The 16736-nt window shown below is 35.0% G+C and overlaps 1 protein-coding gene across 1 annotated transcript in view; it reads right to left on the bottom strand.

Annotated features, from left to right (window-relative positions):
- Nucleotides 1–258: 258 nt before the first annotated feature.
- The window catches only part of MTX2 (metaxin 2), a 63885-nt gene continuing 47407 nt past the window's right edge, over nucleotides 259–16736 (bottom strand). Inside the window, exons 5-10 of the mRNA XM_082630159.1 lie at nucleotides 14513–14589; nucleotides 13158–13250; nucleotides 12612–12650; nucleotides 12100–12225; nucleotides 10586–10662; nucleotides 259–734 (exon numbers count right to left, since the gene is read on the bottom strand). Coding sequence (XP_082486285.1) covers nucleotides 560–734; nucleotides 10586–10662; nucleotides 12100–12225; nucleotides 12612–12650; nucleotides 13158–13250; nucleotides 14513–14589 — 587 coding nt within the window. The 3' untranslated portion in view covers nucleotides 259–559. The remainder of the gene's footprint in view (nucleotides 735–10585; nucleotides 10663–12099; nucleotides 12226–12611; nucleotides 12651–13157; nucleotides 13251–14512; nucleotides 14590–16736) is intronic.

Below are 16736 nucleotides of genomic sequence, written 5' to 3'. Positions count from 1 at the left end.
TTAAGTTCAATAAAGTTTAGATAAGAAAAATGCTCTTAAATGGTAATCTGTTCCAGGATTTAATCACTTTGTAATCATGCGCATTTTCTAAGTGCTCACTGTTAAGAACATTCTTCCCATGACCAGGTTTACCATGCATTACATCTAGCAAAGTAATCTTGGGAGTATGGAATACAAATTATTGCCTTAGAAAAGACACTGTTTATTCCATATATAAAGCTCAGAGAGTAGCTTTCAGAAAGATGGAAAGAAAGTAAATACACTGGCCACACAGTTGTTTGAGCTTTATTTTTATATGCATACATGTGTCAAATAAACCAAAAATTTCAAGATATAGAGTACAACATATCAAATGAAATCATTCAAAATTATTTTAATGTATACACAAATAGCAGTATAAGGTACACGTATATGATACATTAAGTAATTTGTTTTGAGGTTGTGAAAAGCAGTATTTTTGGTTTTAAAATTCTGATACCATTATCTATTACATTATTCAAGTAACATATATTTCAAAAGTTAAACTTTTTAAAAATAATAATTAAATTAACACATAACCCTAAGACAATCTGATGGATGAGCTGACTTTACCAAAATAGTGTTGTTCGATTCTTCTACAGAAAGCAAGAAGGTTGCTATAGTTTTTCACCTTCTCAGAAAGTTCATCATTGGTCAACTGTGTAGTAAGAATGGTGTAGAGATGGCCAAATACCAGTGCATCTAATTCAGTAGGCCTAAGACAAAAGCAGAAATGAGAGTAACATGAACAGTGTTTAACTTGTATGGTAGACTATATACTATTTTTTAAACACTTTATTCATCTATTTAAAAGAAAAAAAGTCATGTAAGCAATAAATCCTACCCCGACTTGATAGAATTTATTCTATTTTATTGGAGTTTCTGTTATAAGATATGAAAGAAAAAAAGATCTTTTAAACTATGATTTGCTAGTTGTGTGACTTGCTTTTTTTTTTTTCTTACAACTTTACTGGAGTATAATTGCTTCACAATGGTGTGTTAGTTTCTGCTTTATAACAAAGTGAATCAGTTATACATATACATCTGTTCCCATATCCCTTCCCTCTTGCATCTCCCTCCCTCCCACCCTCCCTATCCCACCCCTCCAGGTGGTCACACAGCACCGATCTGATCTCCCTGTGCTATGCGGCTGCTTCCCACTAGTTATCTACCTTATGTTGGTAGTGTATATATGTCCATGCCTCTCTCTCGCTTTGTCACAGCTTATCCTTCCCCCTCCCCATATCCTCAAGTCCATTCTCTAGTAGGTCTGTGTCTTTATTCCTGTCTTACCCCTAGGTTCTTCATGACATTTTTTTTCTTAAATTCCATATATATGTGTTAGCATATGGTATTTGTCTTTCTCTTTCTGACTTACTTCACTCTGTATGACAGACTCTAGGTCCATCCACCTCATTACAAATGGCTCAATTTCATTTCTTTTTATGGCTGAGTAATATTCCATTGTATATATGTGCCACATCTTCTTTACCCATTCATCCGATGATGGACACTTAGGTTGTTTCCATCTCCGGGCTATTGTAAATAGGGCTGCTATGAACATTTTGGTACATGACTCTTTTTGAATTATGGTTTTCTCAGGGTATATGCCCAGTAGTGGGATTGCTGGGTCATATGGTAGTTCTATTTGTAGTTATTTAAGGAACCTCCATACTGTTCTCCATAGTGGCTGTACCAATTCACATTCCCACCAGCAGTGCAAGAGTGTTCCCTTTTCTCCACACCCTCTCCAGCATTTATTGTTTCTAGATTTTTTGATGATGGCCATTCTGACTGGTGTGAGATGATATCTCATTGTAGTTTTGATTTGCAATTCTCTAATGATTAATGACGTTGAGCATTCTTTCATGTGTTTGTTGGCAGTCTGTATAACTTCTTTGGAGAAATGTCTATTTAGGTCTTCTGCCCATTTTTGGATTGGGTTGTTTGTTTTTTTTGTTATTGAGCTGCATGAGCTGCTTATAAATTTTGGAGATTAATCCTTTGTCAGTTGCTTCATTTGCAAATATTTTCTCCCATTCTGAGGGCTGACTTTTGGTCCTGTTTATGGTTTCCTTTGCTGTGCAAAAGCTTTTAAGTTTCATTAGGTCCCATTTGTTTATTTTTGTTCTTATTTCCATTTCTCTAGGAGGTGGGTCAAAAAGGATCTTGCTGTGATTTATGTCATAGAGTGTTCTGCCTATATTTTCCTCTAAGAATTTGATAGTTTCTGGCCTTACATTTAGGTCTTTAATCCATTTTGAGCTTATTTTTGTGTATGGTGTTAGGGAGTGATCTAATCTCATACTTTTACATGTCCCTGTCCAGTTTTCCCAGCACCACTTATTGAAGAGGCTGTCCTTTCTCCACTGTACATTCCTGCCTCCTTTATCAAAGATAAGGTGACCATATGTGTGTGGGTTTATCTCTGGGCTTTCTATCCTGTTCCATTGATCTATCTTTCTGTTTTTGCGCCAGTACCATACTATCTTGATTACTGTAGCTTTGTAGTATAGTCTGAAGTCAGGGAGCCTGATTCCTCCAGCTCCATTTTTCGTTCTCAAGATTGCTTTGGCTATTCGGGGTCTTTTGTGTTTCCATACAAATTGTGAAATTTTTTGTTCCAGTTCTGTGAAAAGTGACTTGTTTTTTTAAATAGCATCATTTAACTGTGTTAAAATAATATTGGTGTAAAAAAAAAGAATGTCATACAAATGGAATTATATAGTATGTAACCTTAAAATAATAATAATATTGGTGTAAATGATCATATTCATCTTATTCATTGATTTATTCACTAAATATATACAACAGGTCTCCAGTGTGCCAGGAATTATGCCAGATGCTAAAGATATAAAAGCAAGAAAGATATTCTAAGACATGGACATAAAACATAAATTACCACTACACAATTTAGTAAGTGCTTTTGTAGATGCATAACCAAAATGCTGTCAAAGCAGAGGATTTCACTGTGGTGCTAGGAAAACAGAATGATACCTGATTACCTGATCATCATATTACAACATGATTTAATTTTAATTTTACCATTTTAAAAGTAAACTTAGCTTTCTGAAGGAGATGTAAGAATGGCTTCAACAAAATTTTTTCTATGTTTTTTTTCCCTTTAATTATACATTACTAACAAAAAGATTAAATTTATCTACCTTGCTACTAACGGTCTATAAATGGGACATCACCAATCTATATTACGTTAAAATAATTACAGTAGACCCTTGAACAACACTGGTTTGAGGGCTGCCCTGGTGGCGCAGCGGTTAAGAATCTACCTGCCAATGCAGGGGACACGGGTTCGAGCCCTTGTCTGGGAGGATCTCACATGCCGCGGAGCAACTAAGCCCGTGCGCCACAACTAAGCCCGTGCACCACGCCTCTCTGAGCCTGCGCTCTAGAGCCGTGAGCCACAACTACTGAGCCCGTGCTCCACAGCAAGAGAAGCCACCACAATGAGAAGCCCGCGCACTGCAACAAAGAGTAGCCCCCACTCGCTGCAACTAGAGAAAGCCTGTGCGTAGCGACAAAGACCCAACGCAGCCAAAAATAAATTAATTAATTAAAAAAAAATACTGGTTTGAACTGTGAAGGTCCACTTACACGCAGGTTTTTTTTCAATAAATACGTACTAGAATACTACACAATCCAGGGTTGACTGAATCTGCAGATGCAGAACCACAGATGCAGAGGTCTGACTGTAAAGTTATACATGGATTTTCAGCTGCAGCAAAGGGTCAGCACCCTGAGCCCCCTCATTGTACTGTACTAGTACAATATTACTAAAAGGAGAAAATACCATCATTATTATGAACTAATTATTGCTGTCAGCCCTACAGTGAAAAAGTTACTGAGAAGGCACATTAGTCGACCTAAAATGTAAAAATATGTTGCAGTAATCTGGTTTGGCAAAATAGATTTGGGGGTCCGTCAAATCCTAATTCTGTTACTTACTAGCTATGTGGCCTTGATCGCCACTGATGAATGACTTCTTCTAATAGTTGCATGGGGCTTCCCTGGTGGCGCAGTGGTTAAGAGTCCGCCTGCCGATGCAGGGGACACGGGTTCGTGCCCCGGTCTGGGAAGATCCCACATGCTGCGGAGCGGCTAGGCCCGTGAGCCATGGCCGCTAAGCCTGCGCGTCCAGAGCCTGTGCTCCACAACGGGAGAGGCCACAACAGTGAGAGGCCCACGTACCGCAAAAAAATAAAAAATAAAAAATAAATAGTTGTATGGCTTTGTATCTCTTCATGCCACTAATTCCTAAAATATTTATCTCCAATCTGAGTCTCTCCCCTAAAGTCCAGAATCATACATTCAAAGGCCTATATAACAATTCCACTTGAATGTTGAATAAGCATCTCAAACCTGCTTGTCCCCTCATCTTCCCAAAATAAAAGTCACCACTACCCACCACCTGTTCAAGCCAAAAATCTGAGTTACTCTTCAGTCCTCTTTTTCTCTTACCCTCCCATATCCATTAGCAAGCCTGGTGAGACACAACCACCAAAAATGCCACCACTTATCTATATCTCCTCCAAGCATAAAACATTGGAATGAATTTCCACTCCACTTACACTAACATGCCAAACTCCTTATCCAAAACATACAAATCTTAGATGATCTGGCTCCTGCTTACCTCTTCAGCCTCATCTCCTACCATTTTCTACACACAACCATAAATGGTTTTGCTTTTTCCATTTGAACATAAACTCTAGCCAATCTTAGGGCCTTGACCCAACTATTCCTGCTGCCTGGAACACCCTGCCCTTGACTTCATACTGCTGGCTCCTCCTTGTTTTTCAGAATACAACTTAAATGTCACATCTTAGTTTGAGTGGTCAGCATCCCCTGACCACTCAATCTAAAGTGGACATATAGCCGCTTATTGTGATGTGATTCTATTTTAATTCTCTATATGGCACTTAAAACTATCTAATATTTGTTTTTAATTAACTGTCCGTCTCTTTCTACCAGGACATTGTCTACTTGTTTCCTGCTGTGTCCCCAACACCTGGAACAATGCCTGGCCCAAAGCAGGTTCTCAATAAATATGTGCTTAATGAATCGATAAAAAGGTGAAGTACTTCTCATACCATACTATAACTGTTTACTTAATGTTTCCCCTATTATACTCTAAGTTCTCTAAAGATAACACTGCATATATCTTTATAACCCCAGTTCTTAGCAGAGTATCTATGGAACTGAATGGTTATTTGCTGAATGAATACATGAAAGAGAAAAGAAAGTATCCTGCCTAAGTTGTATAGGATATTTAATTTTTCAATAGTAGTTATTCACATTCTTCCAAAGCCTTCCCTCTTTTGACACATTCATGAAGTACTAATCAAAGTCAAATGTGCAATTTATGGACATGTTTAAGAGAGAAGTCAATAGGATAGTTTAAAAAAATCACAAGTGTCCTGGGACTTAATAGCACCATGATCCTAGCATTACAGATGAAGAATCAATAACAAATGGATACCTGAAAAAAACCAAGGATGTAGAAGGTGGATAAATATTGAGCTGAGGCACTTTGTGAGAAGTAATATAAACACCAACTCTTCCAGATCCCTAAACATATTTCTTAAAACATGTATCTTACCAATTTAGGATTTATTTCCTTAATCCTTATTTAGGATTAACTACCCTCTGCTTCTTATACCAGAGCCTAAAAAAAGGTGAATATATTCTCTGATGCAACTTCCAGTAGGGTAGATGGGCATCTTTTATCAATAAGTGAAGGTTCTGAATGAGCTCAGGTATGAAGGTATGTTCAAACCAGAGTAGTCTAGAAGTACCCCTGAAGTGGTCAAAATATTATTTGCTTCAAATATACATCCACATAACTCAAAAGGTGCTGAATTATGTAGGGTAATGAGCATACAAAAACTGATCTTATGTTACCTAAAGATAGCAACTTTGTGACAAATTACTTTTAGAACATCTAACAGGAAGTAGAATACACTATACTAAATCAAGCAAAACACACACATAACTTAATGCATATTTTTTGTAATCCTTACAAATTTCAGCAACTACTTATATTAGTTGACTCTGACATATATGTTATCAATTCCCACAATTCTTTCTTTTTAAAAAGTACACTGTGGGCTTCCCTGGTGGCGCAGTGGTTAGGAATCCACCTGCCAATGCAGGGAACACAGGTTCGAGCCCTGGTCCGGGAGGATCCCACATGCCGCGGAGCAACTAAGGCTGTGCGCCAGAACTACTGAGCCTGCGCTCTAGAGCCCATGAGCCACAACTACTGAGCCCGCATGCCACAACTACTGAAGCCCACGCGCCTAGAGCCCGTGCTCTGCAACAAGAGAAACCACTGCAATGAGAAGCCCACACACCGCAACAAAGAGTAGCCTCCCAATCGCCCCAACTAGAGAAAGCCCGCACGCAGCAACAAAGACCCAACACAGCCAAAAATAAATTTAAAAAAAAAAAAAAAAGTACACTGTGGTAGTGGGGACACAACTGTATACCACTGCTAAAACTCACAGAACTATACACATAAAAGCGTCAATTTTACTTTTTGTAAATTATGCCACAATAAACCTGACTTTTTAAAAAAGCAATAAGGGCCTCCCTGGTGGCGCAGTGGTTGAGAGTCCGCCTGCCGATGCAGGGGATACGGGTTCGTGCCCCGGTCTGGGAGGATCCCATATGCCGCGGAGCGGCTGGGCCCGTGAGCCATGGCTGCTGGGCCTGCGCATCCGGAGCCTGTGCTCCGCAATGGGAGAGGCCACAACAGTGAGAGGCCCGCATACCGCAAAAAGAAAAAAAAAATAAAAATAAAAATAAAAAAATAAAAAATAAAAAAGCAATAAGCTCAGAAAAATATTTGCAACTCCTATGAGAGACAAGGACAAAAAATTACACTTTAGCCAATACTTCCACTGAATTGTTTAATCAAGCCAAGATTTCATGTACCTCCAGTTTTAATTACCTTTTCTATACAATATGGAGAGAAAACATAACATTTCCACCCTTCTGCTTACTAAGTAGTTTGTAGATTGTAATTTGGATATAGATAGCAACTCTCCTCCTAAGACCTTCAACGTCTTTCACATTGTTGCCTTCTCATCTTGCATTATCATTCTTTCCACATTTCTGTTGGTTACCTACTATTCTTTTTTTTTCCAGTTTTATTGACAAATAATTAACATACATCACTGTATAAGTTTAAGGTGTAGAACATGACGGTTTGATTTACATAATTACATATATTGAAAATTGTTGCCACAATAGGTTCAGCTAACATCCACCGATTATCTACTATTCTTTCATTTGAATATCAAAATAAAAACAGTACCATAAAATGCGAATGTTTTCCTAACCTTTCCCACTAAAAATTTTTTTGTACTTATCTTTTTCATTTTCAATTATTATGGTTCCACATTTCTTTCTCTCTTTCTGATACGTTTCACAGTCTAGTTTCAAAAACATTAATTTTGTCTGAATGTTCCCTAATTTTTCTTTCCCATTATACTACTAACTTGTCATTTCTTCATACTAACAGAAATAATCTACATATCCTTTCTTTATATATCAATCACTGATCTTTAGGACTATCATTCAAATTTGTAAATCAAGCCCCTTGCCATCAACTTTGCTATATTTTGCTTTTGGATATTTTGAGCAATTTCCCCTTAATTTTCTTAACTAGTGATTTCTCAATTGAATAAACTTCAGTGAAATCCCATTACCCCCTGAAATTTTTCTTAAGGTTCCCAAGTATAATTTTTGCATCATTTCTTCAAAATACCTTCCTATCAGTATATGAAGGTATATTTTCAAATTTTACCATTTACTTAATGGTTAATAGCAGTATTTTTTCTTTTTCAAACCTAACTCCTTTCCCAATTTCTCATTCAATTTAATCTAGTCTTAACCAATATTTACTGAGCTTCCTCTAACAGGTTTTGTTTGGAAAACACAAACCCTCTAGGAGCTCATAAATGCTTTGGAGTAGTATTAACTCTTTCTATCCTGATTACATTTAGAAAAATTATTTTTTTCTTCTTCTTCCCCTTTATTAAAAAGGTAACATGAAAATATCACTTCAAGAAAAGTTTTAGTTTTTTATTCCAAATCCACTCACCAGGTGAAAGGGAATAAATTACCCAGTCTTTGTATAGGTGTCTTAACAGATATCACATCAGCAAGATCACAGATACAACAGATAACACAGATTTTGTTTGAATTGCATTTTAGAAATATGATTTAAATATTTAAAAGCTACCAACTATATATTATGAAGGATAAAAAGGACAATTGTTAGTATCTACTTTGTATTATTTCTAATTTTTTTCAAATTCACTTTCCTTTTTCCTTTCCACCATTTAGCTTCTTTGTCCTCTTTTCCCAATTACTATTCTTGCTGCAAGATCTCCCTCAACTATCTTTCCCTTTCTCTCATCAAGGAAAGCTACTGAGTTTCTTTCATGAGGCCTCTCAACACGTCTAGTAGGTAAGCTAGAAGAAAAGCTGATTCTAATTTTAGTGGGTAAGGAGAGGATACACAGGGAAATAAATTTTAATATTAAACAACTGGATAAAATTAAAATTAAAAATTGAAACTATTCTATACTTCAATCATAAAAATGTGTATCTAAGTCTCATATAAGGTAAAATTATTTCAAAAACCTACATCTTAATACCAGTTCAACAGTTTCTCAATTGTTTTTGTACCTATTCTAAATTTTGAATTTTTCATTACAAGTTTAAAAATAATTATACCCGAGCTGATCTCCCTGGGCTATGCAGTTGCTTCCTACTAGCTATCTATTTTACATTTGGTAGTGTAAAATAGCTCGGTGCTTTGTGACCACCTAGAGGGGTGGGATAGGGAAGATGGGAGGGAGATGCAAGAGTGAGGAGATATGGGGATATATGTGTATGTATAGCTGATTCACTTTGTTATAAAGCAGAAACTAACACACCATTGTAAAGCAATTATACTCCAATAAAGTTGTTAAAAATAATAATTATACCCTTATGAAGAAAAAAATTTTTTGATATTTCCACTGAATCACATGCCAAATGATACCTGGTTACTAACTCTTTGACACTGAGTTTCAATGAGGAGAAAAATAAGTTAGATCTATTATCCTGGCTTCCCATGGAGACAGGGTGCATAACAAAACTAACTCCTAAAACAGAGTGATGCACTTCAAACAATAAAATGCACCCCTTCTGAGCTTTTCAGCTCCTAAGAATTCCTATATCAGAAAGAAAGGGGACTACATAATACTAACATTTTGATACCTTTCTTTTGTATTAGAGACTAAACAACTAGAATCAGCATAGAAAACATCACTAGAAATAAGAACATAGCTGTAGAAACTTTACCTACCAGGATTTCATGGTTTGAACTCTATGACCTTTCTGCTTCAAAGATCAACAGAGCCCAATTTTATTTTAATATCAGTTATATAGCACATACATTAATATAACTTTAATATTACCAAGCTATCATCATAGTCATTTTTGCTACAAATATTAATATCTCTACCAAAAGATGTTTGATATAGCTATAGATGAATGCCTATGAAGATGTAATATATAATAGTAAATAAACCTTTTAAAAAATTATCAATCTAGGCTGGGCCCGTGAGCCATGGCCGTTGAGCCTGCGCGTCCGGTGCTCCGCAACGGGAGAGGCCACAGCAGTGAGAGGCCCGCGTACCACACACACAAAAAAATCAATCTAAAAGTCAAGACACTTTTATCTCTCTTAAGAGAGATAAAAAGATTAGAAGACAAAAAGATAAAAAGCCAAGAAAAGATTAGAATTCTAAGCAAACCAATGAGGTTAAACTGCTAATTTAAACCCATCTTAAACTGGATCACAGGATAGCTGATTCTGATATACTAAAATTGTAACTTTAAAAAAAAAAGGAAAATTCATTCTTTGCCTACGTTAAATATTATTTTCCAAATTACAAAAAAATTCTGTCTTAATAAAACATGAATTATTCAATTTACATATATACACATACATATATTTATCTATATCCTTCATAATTATCCAATGTTTACAAATATTTTCATTAAATTTTAAAAGAAAAGTTCAAATAATGCTTGTCCAAACAACAGTATTTTTTACAGTTTAGTTTTATTCACTTTTCTAGTCCTCAGGGTATCATCCTATACAGACAGGTATGGCTACACTTCATGTTTTAATAGTAGTTTGCAAGCTCAGATTTTGTTAAGATGTCATAGTTCCATACAAAGCACCTTGAACTACCTCTAGTAGAACCTCTATGATATCATACAATAATGACTGGTTTACATTGTCTACCCTCAGGAGAAAATTCTTAATAGCTAGCACTGCATTTTAGAAATCTTGGTCTCCCAGAAGCTAGTGCTATGCCTGACACCCAAGAAATTAAATGGTTAATGAATGCAAAAATGAACTTTAATATAACTAAATCTTTTCATAAATATTTCTTGATAAAACAATTCCTCTATGAAAAAATGTTTGATACGACATGTATGATAAAATAATAATATAGAAAAGTAACTAAAAAGAATAAATTCTTACTGCTTATTGAAGAAATACGGTTGTGTTCCCAGTCTTTGAGAAAGAGCTTGACAGCACTGGTCTACATCTTCTAAGACCTAACACAAGCAACAGACCCCAGAGAAAAATATTTAAATTAGCAAAGCAATAAAATGTGTCTAAAACTTAATATGTATCATAGTTTATAATAAAAATATAAATTTAGGTAACCATTTATAGTATATTTAAATCAGACTATAGACCACATAGAGAACATACGTAATAATTTCTATACAAGAAACAGGAAGAAAATTTGAGAGCAAATTTCCTTTAAATACAAGTACATTTAAGTTACTTATAAGGATTATGATCAAGAAAGTTTTTATCTCAAAACTCTACTCCCTACAAAAATGTTTTCCTGAATCCATATAATCAAATGACTTCACATGTATTAAAAAATCTGCTTCATAAAGATGACACTGCTGACCTACCATGAGTAAAAATCATTTGAATTGTTTCCCCACTAGTGGAAATAGATTTTATTTACTCCATCCCTATTCATTTACCCAATCCCCCTTGTGGCCAATGGCACACATCAATGAGCTGGCTGACTAGGACTAGGGGTATCCTTGAAAAAGAGACATTAATTAGCTTAATGATGCTCAAAGTCATGACCTTGACAAGATATATATTTTTATAATTTTGCTACTTCAGTAAATTTAAGACCAAAGAAAAGCAGGTATATTAAGCACTGCATCTAACAGGGTTGGGTTTTTCTTTTTAAGCCCTGATGCTGTAGATCTATATTTATTGGCATAAAAAAATGTCCACAATGTATTGCTGAATGGATAAAAAAAAATTAGGTTATAGAGTGGCAGGTATACTATGACCCCATTTAAAGAAAATGTTATTAAGAGACACCTAGGGCTTCCCTGGTGGCGCAGTGGTTGAGAGTCCGCCTGCCGATGCAGGGGACACGGGTTCATGCCCCGGTCCGGGAAGATTCCATGTGCCGCGGAGCGGCTGGGCCCGTGAGCCATGGCCGCTGAGCCTGCGCGTCCGGAGCCTGTGCTCCGCAACGGGAGAGGCCACAACAGTGAGAGGCCCACGTATGGCAAAAAAAAAGAGACACCTAGAAGAATATTCTCCATATAGTTATTAACAGTGGCAATTTCTAGATGGTAGGATTCCAGCCAACTTTTATTCCGTTTTTGAAGTTTTCGGTATTACGTAATTTGTTTTACAATAAGCATGTGTGATTTTTATAAAACAAAAAAGTACTTCATGCCAGAGAAAATAAGAACAAATGTTTTGTTAAATTTTTTTTTATTATGTTGGGAGTTTTTTTTTTTTTTTTTGGCTGTGCCACGCAGCATGTGGGATCTTAGTTCCCCCACCTGGGATGGAACAGGCGCCCCCTGCATTGGAAGCGCAGAGTCTTAACCACTGGACCGCCAGGAAGTCCCCTGGGATTCTTTTTAAAGGACCAACAATTAAAAATCTTTTTTCTTTATGTATTAAAGTTGAGGGTTTTATCAACTTCAATCTGAACTGACCTGGTCCAGAGTCTTGTTACCCCATCCAATAGCTTTCATCTTACGTTTGACTTCCCACTGTTTCTGATAGGCCAAAATATGATTCAGAGGCCAAGGGTAAGGAGATCCATACCTAGCATGAGTGATCTAAAGCAAAAAGATTATGTTAAAAACATGATTCTAAAGACATAGCCTGTTTTCACAAATAAAATTCTAAGGGAAATATATTTCCAGAGACCACAAACAGAGCAATCTGAAAAAATAAAATAAAACAAAACATAGCTTGCAATCTAAAAATTAAAATTTTAAACCACTCCCTTAAAAAATATATAAACTTTCACATACTCTGCAACCAGTTATATCAATGACACACAGCTTCCCTAAAATGTATGTGCAAGCAAAATTAAAGTGAAAAACTATATCACTAATGGTATAAACCACAATGTTTCATTTATGAGCAGGGACTTATGATTCTGAGCAAAAGTGTTTTTTCATTAAATTTTAATTAAGATAAATGTTGCAGAACCACTCACCTCCCCTACAGTAGCTTCATCACACCACTGAAGATACAACTAGGAAAAAAAAAAACAGTCACCAAAACTTTAAAGTATCAAAGAGAAAATGGATAAAGAAAGTTATTTCTTGCCAGGGTAATTTTTTATAAGCCAACATCATAAAAGTCACATATGTGAGGGTTGTTTTTGTTTTTTCTTGGCTAATGTTGCTACATAGAATTATTAAACTTAACAGTGGTACCTATAAAAATATTTCTTATTCATAGAATACATCTCTAAGTGCCAGTAAGGTATTTTACAGATACCATTTAAGAGAATTTCACAAGACCAAAATAAAATAATAGTGGGCAAGAGTCACTCCTGTTTACAAACAGAAAAACTAGAAATGATAATATCAGGCAACTTGTTCAAAGATAATGATCAAATAATTTGGGTAACCACACTAGCCCTAGAATTTGCTTGACTGTTTTCCTATTTTTCAGTAACTTTAACATAACCCATAAGAAAGATGATCTTTTATGAGAGAAAAAGCTTATTTTCAAGGCCTATTATCTTCTATTATACCTCTGCAGTCAACAGCATATTGTTGACTAATTCCATGTAGGCTTTCATTTCTGCTTTTTGGACTTCATCCAGCCCATCACTAAGAGAATGGCCCTAAAGGGAATTTAAAAAACTTTAAAAGAGCATCATATTAAATATACAAAAACTTTCAGTTATCTTACTACCAAGTAATACAACATCAATGTTTTACTGCAAATGTTCAATGGATTAATTTCCAAAATGCCCCCTAAAACATAATTGTTTTATGTGAAAAAATAATACTTTGCTATCACTACAAAATATTAATAAGAAGTATTTACTTGTCATTATAAAAACGTATCTTTCAAGAGACAAAATTACATTATTATTTCACAAAAGAAGAAAACAACGATAGTCAGTAAACCTTGTTTTTTTTAAGAGACTAACCTTTTTAGTAATAAAATAAATTCCAAAGATTGACATGTGTTACTTATAAAGTGGTCAAAGATTTTTTAAAATATTATTAGTAAAGGATAGGGAAATAGACACTAATTTTTAAATTCTAATACAGTATAGTAATGAGTAGATGCATAAAATAGTATAAGCTGTAGTTGTAAGATTTTTTAAATGCATACCCTATAACACTGTATTATCACTCTTAGGAATTTATCCTAAGGAGATAATTTAACAAGTATACAAGGGTGTATATACAAGAATATTTGTATTAGCACTCAATAACAGCAGAAAATTGGCAACAACTTCAGTGTCCATCAATAAAGACTTAAATAAATAAATTATAATATATCCATATGATAGAATATTATATAACAATTTAAAAGGATAACATATATTTATAGTCATTAAATGGGAGAATTTCCAAACACATTGATGATTTTAAAAGGCAGGTTGCAAAATAATACATAACAGTATGACCTGTATTTTTCTATATATGCAAAAAACAATTCTGGAAGCACGTTCCCCAAAATGTTAATGGAGGTTGTTCTTTGATAACTATTAAAATCTAAACTGAATAATAATTCAAATGGGTAAATTAGTATTGATACATTCAACTTTTAAACATATTCTATAACTCCCTTCTCAAAGGTTAACCTGATATTTTACAACAATGAAGAGTTTTCATTTGTGACCAAAATTCTCATAAGCATGAGTTAGAAAATTATCTATCACTTTGTAAAGATCAAATGGCCCCTTTTGCCATTGACTTACATTATGGGGGAAAAAAAACTTACTCTTTAGAAATATTTTTCTGGTAGTTTATATCAGCATTTTGTAAAACTAGGTTAAAATCAACGTAAATGTTACAACACCCTAAAGAATGATGAATGACTTATTTAAAAGTAACTGTGATCAAATGCATTTAATATCTTTTCTATTACCTTGGCTTTAACGAATTGGACTATTGGACCAAGTTCCGATACTACTTGATTTCCTACGTGAATAAAAGGTACTTTACCTGTTGAGGGAGAAAAAAAATGTGAAAACACTCTCCATAAATTAAAGTTTGTGCTAAAAAGGAAATCAACACAAAACTGGGATATGTTTTATTAATACACAGTTTCCTAACACTATGACTTTTGAAAATTATAGTTAAATGCGTATGTTAAATTCTAAAAATTTTTAAACATTAATTACTAATTTTAAAACAAAAGAAAAAAACAAGGAGATTCATTTCTAGAGTTCTTATATGTAATAACAGATCACAATATTCCCTTTTCAGAGCTAACACTAATAAATCACTATATAGCAGTAAATACTAATTATTCAAATTATATGAAACAAGCCTAGTCATTGGTTCATGACCACTGACAGATCCGAAAAAATTAAACTGGGCCTTCTCTTCAGAGTACAATGTATCAATCTACATTTAAGCTACATTTATGAAGCTTTTTTTTTTTTTTTTTTTACATCTACTACTTTCAAATCTCAGGTACCCATTCAGATCAATTGTTTAAGCACATAATGGTGCATTAATAAATGTATCTGACTCAAAAATATCAGGAATTAATAACAATCTTTGAAGGTATGCTAGCTTATGAATTATAATACAAAGTATGCTCTTAACACATGTGGGGAAAAAAGAAGTAGTATGCTTACAAAAACTGGTTTCCCTAAATAAATGCCACATTAAAAAAGTAATATTTCATTTTTTAAATACTAATAATAGATGAAATTATCAGAGATGACGATCTCCAAATAGCAATAAAGTCTACCTCAAATGCTAGAGGATGAAACTTTGTCAGACCTAGTTCAAATAGAGTTCACACTAACAGCAGGCTTCTTCGTGGTCCTTTTCAACAGATTCACTCCTCTCTGGCTTAGACAGCCTGAGGGTAATGGTTTAGGTGCACAGCACCAACAAAAGCTTCATCTGCGTCCACAGGACATTACAAAGGAAAGGCAGGCCTTTTGGAATACAACTCAACAGAGCTATTTAGAAGACATTTCCATTTACCAATATAAAAACACTGAATTCTGCATTCCTTTTTTCTACCGCTTTATAAATCTTTCAAAAGAGAAAAAATTTTCTTATCTGCATTAAGAATTAGATCATACTCTTTTTTAACTTGGGATAATATCTTTGTAACTACTATACTGATAGAAATAATGCAGGTCCTCTGAGATAATATGACCAGAGAATGAAAACTATTTGTGAATGAATGTCTAGACTGAAGAGTATTTTCTGGTGGTACATTTTGAGATCAAAGTATATTTCTCATTTTCATTATCCAGTTTGGAGTTCTTGGAAGACAGAGTTTATACTGGCATACCTTGTCTTATTGTACTTGGCTTTATTGTGCTTTGCAGATATTGCGTGTTTTTACAAACGGAAGGTATGTGGCAACCCCGAATTGAGTAAGTGTATTGGTGCCATTTTTCCAACAGCATTTGCTTACTTTATGTCTCTGTATCACATTTTGGTAATTTTCACAATACCTCAAACATTTTCATTATTATTATATTTGTTATAAATATAAAACTTTAAAGGATGAGGAGTTGCTTCTTATGGATGAGCAAAGAAAGTGGTTTCTTGAAATAAAATCTACTCTTAGTGAAGATGCTGTGAAGACTGTTCAAATGACAACAAAGGATTTAGAATATTATATAAACTTAGCTTATAAAACAGCACCAGGGTTTGAGAGGATTGACTCCAATTCTGAAAGACGTTCTACTGTGGGTAAAATGCTATCAAACAGCATTGCATGCTACAGAGAAATCGTTTGTGAAAGGAAGAGTCAATCAAAGAGGCAAACTTCAATGCTGTCTTATTTTAAGAAATGGCCAGGGACTTCCCTGGTGGCACAGTGGTTGAGAATCCGCCTGCCAATGCAGGGGACACGGGTTAAAGCCCTGGTCCGGGAAGATCCCACATGCTGCGGAGCAACTGAGCCTGTGCACCACAGCTACTGAGCCTGCACTCTAGAGCCCGTGCTCCGCAACAAGGGAAGCCACTGCAATGAGAAGCCCACACACCACAATGAAGAGCGGTCCCCGCTGACCACAACTGGAGGGAGCCCGCGGACAGCAACGAAGACCCAACGCAGCAATCAATCAATCAATCAATCAATGAGTGAATGAATGAATGAATGAATGAAACAATAA

The sequence above is a fragment of the Mesoplodon mirus genome (genome assembly GCF_964341445.2).
Source record: "Mesoplodon mirus genome assembly, chromosome: 8".
NCBI lineage: Eukaryota > Metazoa > Chordata > Mammalia > Artiodactyla > Ziphiidae > Mesoplodon > Mesoplodon mirus.
Note: the sequence above shows the minus strand (reverse complement) of the source record. Positions and strands in the feature narration are given on the sequence as shown.